At 47.3% G+C, this 6,000-nt stretch overlaps 1 protein-coding gene across 2 annotated transcripts in view; it reads right to left on the reverse strand.

Moving 5' to 3' along the window:
- Nucleotides 1–5,416, reverse strand: part of FUT9 (fucosyltransferase 9) — a 106,602-nt gene extending 101,186 nt beyond the window's left edge. Inside the window, exon 1 of one of the 2 annotated variants that reach the window (XM_055714325.1) lies at nt 5,223–5,416. Coding sequence is in view for 1 of the 2 variants with exons in the window: in XM_055714324.1 (XP_055570299.1) it covers nt 4,024–4,372 (349 nt within the window). In the remaining variant the exon portion in view is untranslated. Of the gene's footprint in view, nt 1–4,023; nt 4,381–5,222 lie in introns of those variants that run through there. The other variant, XM_055714324.1, reaches the window with a different exon arrangement.
- Between the last annotated feature and the right edge of the window lie 584 nt (nt 5,417–6,000).

A 6,000-nucleotide genomic window follows, 5' to 3' on the forward strand; every position in this document is an offset into this window, starting at 1 on the left:
AACACAGTTTCATTTTCCATTTCTACCAATCCAGTACTGTTCATTAGCATTAAATATACTTCATTTAGGAGGAAAAACAGCAGAAAGACACCACAGAAATGACTATGGGTTTTGAGGGTAAAAGTGTGTTAGTCTTTTTTTTTTTTTTTTTACACCGAGGTACACACCTAGTTAGGAACAGTTAATAAATTGTCCTTTGTCAAGATCATACCTATCATATTCTAGAAAACCTATCTGACAATAGTTTTTCTCAATAGCTGCAAATTATCTCAGTTCCGTTTCCCACTGAAGGCTTTAAATTGTCTCCTTTATGATTTCATTTCCTTTACGTTAGGGACTTTTCTTCACAAGAGGTATCTTTCTTTTTAAGAAAATATAGTCATTTTTTCTGAACATTTAATATGTTGTGTTAGGAGTTTCCTCAGAGGAATGAAAGAAAAGTCTATCTTCATTAACTGCTAAATATAAAGCGGGGAAATTAAAACATTTGGATGTCATGTCAGCTATATACATTGTCTTCTATGATGTCACATTTGATTATTTTTTTTATGACTTTGACAGCATCATATTAAAAAATTGATTGCACAATGACAGTACAGTCTTTGAATTATTCAGGTTATGAGTACACTCTTACAGGAAGACTGTTTTGTGTTTCTTGCCATTTCTGAAAAACTGACATTTAAAAAAATGGAAAAGGAAAGGGAAAATGATTGCTAATAACTAATTAATAACTCAAGCTTGGCAAAGGTATCCTCATTTTAATAGAATATCACACAAATTAAAACCAGATTAAATGTAACATGCAATGTATTTCAAAAGTCACTTGAAACATAATTCTCAGGGTGACATTTTGGCCCCAGCGAAATTGATGGCAAGACTCCAATTCAGTTTTGGTGGACCCAGGACTTCCTTCTAACTGAAGAAAACATGTACATTTCCAATCTAATTTTAGAAACTGTCAGAATTCTTGTGGTACTTAATTTAATTAGCTTTACCCGTCCCTTCTCTTAGAATAGGGTCCAGGTACTAATGCTTACTGAAGCCAATGGGACCTTTTCCATTCGAGTCCCATAAAGGCGTCAGACCCTTAAAGTTGGAACTTCTTGAATAATTTCAGTGTTTATACTATTTTCCTATGATAGCTGGGTTTTGCCAGCTTTCTTTTTTGTTCCATTTTACCTCTATCTAATGTTAAATAAGTGCAATCTGTTGGTTCGCTTGTATCAAATAACTTCAGCTGTAACCCTTTTCAGAGCATCCAAATTTGTCTTTTCTTCATTACAATTTAAGGTTATTTTTAAATTTCTAAGGATATTTTTAAATCACTAAAGTTGGAAACATCTGTTCTCCAGCTTGATTAAATTCAGCTAGTCCTTTCATATCAGAACCATAAACCAAATAATGCCATTTTAAGAAACATGTTATTCCCATGACCTAAAAATGAAATTTTAATGGTATCAGATATGAAAGTAGCACTCAAAGTCAATCCCTTTTTCCAGTAAACCTGACTATTATTTGACTAGTCGGTCCCAGTAAAACTGCTCCTAGCTATATATACATTATTCTTTCTCACAAGAAATATCTCAGTTGAGCTGTCTGGGCAGGTAAGAACTATAGGCTTGAGTACAGCTCAGAAAGGTAAAGCGTGGAATATTCCATACAAGACATGAAATAAATCCTTCCAGCTACTGCATGGGGAAAAGTTCAAATTATCTTTTCACATCCTGGCCCCTCAAAAATGGTTAGCAGAGACCTTTTGGATTCTGCTCACAGCGGTGCCTGGGGAGAATCTCATACTAATTTAGCTGGGATCAGAATCATGACCACAGTTATACCAAGAGATGTGCTTGTATTCCCTTAGAAATATCTGAGGTTTTTTTAACAGTTTGTCATTCAAAATATAAACTTTGCTGTTCTCATTTATCTTCCAACATCTCTTGAAGACAACAAGAGTGCCTGTTTTCATTATAAGCAATGAAAATTAATTACAGATCACTTACACCACATTATTTTAGTTCACCTATTTAACCTGAATCTGGTCTGTTTCAACACATGAATGATCCTGGGACATTTTTTCATTCTTAAATGAACAGTTACACACTGGTGTTGCTTTCCTACTGATAAGCCAACCTTATTTCAAAATGTACAATTGGAAACAAGATATCACAATTCAATAATGTTTCATCCTGCAATATCAATATCAGTCTGCAAATATTCTGCAGGAAATAAAAATGTGAGAGTGTTCAGGACAAAATCCTTCTGTCCTTATCATTTACTGCTTACCCTCTACTCAAGCAAACTCCAGTTGAAGACAACAAATGGTACCTATACAAGTGTAGAGTAAAAACTGCAGAGTAATATAGCCCTCTACCAATTTCATGTGCTTTTAACATCCATCCTTGTGAAAGGCTTCACAGTTTAAACAGTTTCACCAAAACACTACTGACTAAACTGAAATCAGAATCAGAGTGTTTCCCTTACAACTATTTGTGGTTTATCTGAGAACAGGCTGATCATTACAGGCAACAGAGAAACTTACTTTCGTGATAACCTTTAAATCTTACGGTTTCAGACTGCCACCAGCTGTGTCAGTTAGGATGTGATGAGACCTTTTTGATGAGTTTCATGCAGATTCCTCTGTATCACAAGAAAAATCATCATCCTGTAACTTGTACAGAAAAGCTAAATCTACAGAATTACAAGCTTTCCCTTCCCACAAATGTTGCGTGTAACTTGTATGTAGAACCACTTGAATCCCTTTACCCAGTGTAATGCAGGAGTAAGAAGTCCTTGCAAGAAAGAATTCTATGAAAATGTATAAGCGAAACGCATTAAAAACCCAACACAAAGCAAAAAAATCTGACAAAATTTAACAAAAAGCAGAAATTGTGGGGAAAAAATAATGACATTTTCCCTTAGTCTCCTTCAGTCTTAAGTGTTATCACAGCACCAGCTTCTGGAGAAGGGAGTGAAGGTTTAGTGTGACTCATATCTGTACTTGTTGGCTATTTGGCAAGGAGGCAAGAGGTTGCTTTTTTGGGGCCTTTTTTTGCCGCCCCCCCCCCCCCCCCCCCCCCCAGGTCTTTAACATTACTCTAAGCCAGAGATGCAAAATAGAAGAGGGAAGCGCTGCTGCCATAACAACCCTTCTCCACAGGAAACTATTGGGATACAGATAGTTACTACACTACCTACAACCAACCGTGTGCATCATGACACAACCAGAAAACGCTTTTCGGCCACAGCATCCCATCGTCCACACTCCCGGCTCAGGGCAGTGAAAGCAAAACGAGCACAGACTTCTCCCCCCGCCCCTCCCCAGCTTTATTTAATTAATTATTTACTTGGGGGGAGTGGTGGTGTCAGAAAAGTCCATTTGGGCCCCGAGTCCCGCCCGAAGCCACCTCCCATGGGAAGAGCCACGCTCCGCTGCACTCAGCGGACCCGCGAGTGGGACCGGGACCCTCCGCCGCCTCCCGGGGGGGCGACTCCGGTGAAGCAGCCAATTCTGCTGAGCCGGGTTCGCCCCACCTTCAAATGGTCCTTTGCAAAAGTTCAGGCTCTGCCCCCTCCCCCTAACCGCCCCGGCGGCGGGGTGGGGGGCGCTGCGGCCCGTGGATGGGGGGACCCTGGCCCGGCCGGGGAGCGGGGCTGTCGGGGTGTCTGCGCGTGCGGCTGTGCGTGTGCGAGACCCCGGTGGGAATGGGCAGCGGTGCCCGGGGGGGGGGGGGGAGCAGCGGGGCGGGAGCCCCTTCCCCCGCAGCCCCCATGGAGCCTCGGGGACACCCCTGTTGCCCCCCCGGACCTTCCGGCCCCGCGGGGCGGGCGCAAGCCCGGGCCGGGACCCCCCGTTCCCCCGGGGGCGGGGGCAGGCGTGAGCGCGGCGCCTCCTCTCCGCGCCCCCCCGGCTCCCCCAGCGCTCATCCCCGGGGCCGCTCCGGGATGGGAGGCGCGGAGGAAGGAAGACGGGGGATGCGCGGCAGGTGCTTTTTGGGGTGGGGGGGGCAGGGCCCGGTGACTCACCCGTCCGAGGCGGGGGCTGCGGGTAGCGCGGCGGCGGCGCTGCCCCCGGGGCGCGGGGGGCGGCGGGGCAGGAGCAGCAGCGGGTGCGGGAGCAGGGGGGAGCGGCGGGGCCCGGGCTGCTCCTGGGCGCGCTCTCGCTGCCCATCCCCGGCGCTGCCGCCGCCGCCGCGGGAGGAGGATGCGAGGGAGAGTCAGCCCCGGGCGCGGGCACGCGCAGCGGCGGCGGCGGGGGGGGCCGGGGAGCGGCGCGGAGGCGCGCAGCGGAGGGGGAGCAGCTGGGGAGCGCGGGCGCTCGCTCCTGCAGCCCTCCGTTTCTCGGCCCGTCATCCCTGCGTCCCTCAGCCCTCATTTTCTCATTCTTCCATCCCTTCTTCCTCCAGCCCACCTCCTCCCATCCCTCCATCCTTCGCCCCTCCATCTTTCCATCCGTCCATCCCTCACTCCTCCATCCCTCCACCCGTTATCCCTCCATCCCGCCATTCCTCAGTCCCTCCGCTCCCTCGGCCGCGGAGCCGCGGTGTCCGTCCGTCCGTCCCCCCCCCCCCCCCCAGCCCTCCGCCGCAGGGTGGCCCCGGAACCCCGGGGCTGCGGGGGGCGCGGAGGCAGCGCCTGTGGGCGCGTCCCCCCCGGGAAGGGCGACCTGCCCCTCTGAAGGGCAGGAGGTCCCCGGCCCCGCTTCCTCGCCGCCCCCTAACCCCGAGGGGGGCAGCGCTGCTAGCGCTTGCCCATCCTCCCCGTCCTTTTTTCTTTCCTTTTTACCCACCCGGCAGGAGGAAACAAAACCGTGCAGTGGCAGGGAAAAAAGGCGGTAAACAAGAGGAAAACATATAGAGTACAATAACCATTGACTATATGGGCAATAAACCATGTACTGGAGTAGTTCTTAAAAGCAGTCGTTCAAGCCTGCTCCTGAAACCTGAAGGACTTCCCAGATTATTTATTTAGGATCAAGAGTAATTAATTTGACATTAAAAATAAAAGAAAGGACTGCTGAAAGTGCATTGTGTAAACAGGAGACCTGTAAATCAAGTATGTCAAATAAACAAGCACACTGCAAGCTGGCTAGCAAACCTTTATCCTTGCTCCGAACTCTCCTTGCATTATATAATGTTGATAAACTGCTGCAAATACATTTGGGGAAAAGACACTGTGATGACGAGACCATAGTGCTATCTATTAGCGTACACGAGTAGCCTTACCTGCCAAGCAGTTGCTTCAGACGTTCATCCGTGCATTTCTCATCAGCCCTCCAAGTAAACAATTTACTAGATGCTCAGTGCAGACACATGATACCCTGGTGTCAGTGTCTCTGTCCTAGATGTTTCTGAATGGCTTGTGGATTATTAACTTCCTATGCTCCTCTGCTCTGCCTCGTACCAAGAGCCGTGCAGGTACCAACAGCTCCCACTTGTGAAGCCAGGGAAGAGAGAGATTGGGTAGATTTCCACGTAGCTCCACATTTCAAACTGCTGATTTGCTGTAAGGGCTCCAGTCGCTTAAGAGAATTGGTCTGGTCTTCTAACAGGTTTATTCCAAAAGACAGCCCTGACCCAGAGTTCATCAACGACAATACGAGTATTTCTATAACCGTGGTGGGAATTGGTTCAAACCACTGCGACTTCACTGTTGGCGTGAAGGCATTTCTGAGTGCCACTATTCTAGTAAGAGCTAGTAAGAACTAGTAAGAACTCCTGGGGAAAAATTAAAATTACTAAGATCTGCATCTTTTTCAGAAAATCATTGAGAGAAGGTCAAGGACCTGCTTCTGCTCCCTTGCAGCTATTCGCAAAAATATATACTAGGAGGCCCATTATAACCCCTGGCTAGAGGATGTCCTCTGGTCTCCACAGGCTCAACCAAGCCACCTAATGCAGTCAGCAAGGGGAGGGAAAGAGGGGACACTGTAAAATTATTAGGTCAGTTTTTGGGCACCTGTAAAGCCAGTAGGAGCAGGACTCAATGTTTCATTTTGAGCTA

This window comes from Falco cherrug, chromosome 6 (assembly GCF_023634085.1).
Source record: "Falco cherrug isolate bFalChe1 chromosome 6, bFalChe1.pri, whole genome shotgun sequence".
Classification (NCBI taxonomy): Eukaryota; Metazoa; Chordata; class Aves; order Falconiformes; family Falconidae; genus Falco; species Falco cherrug.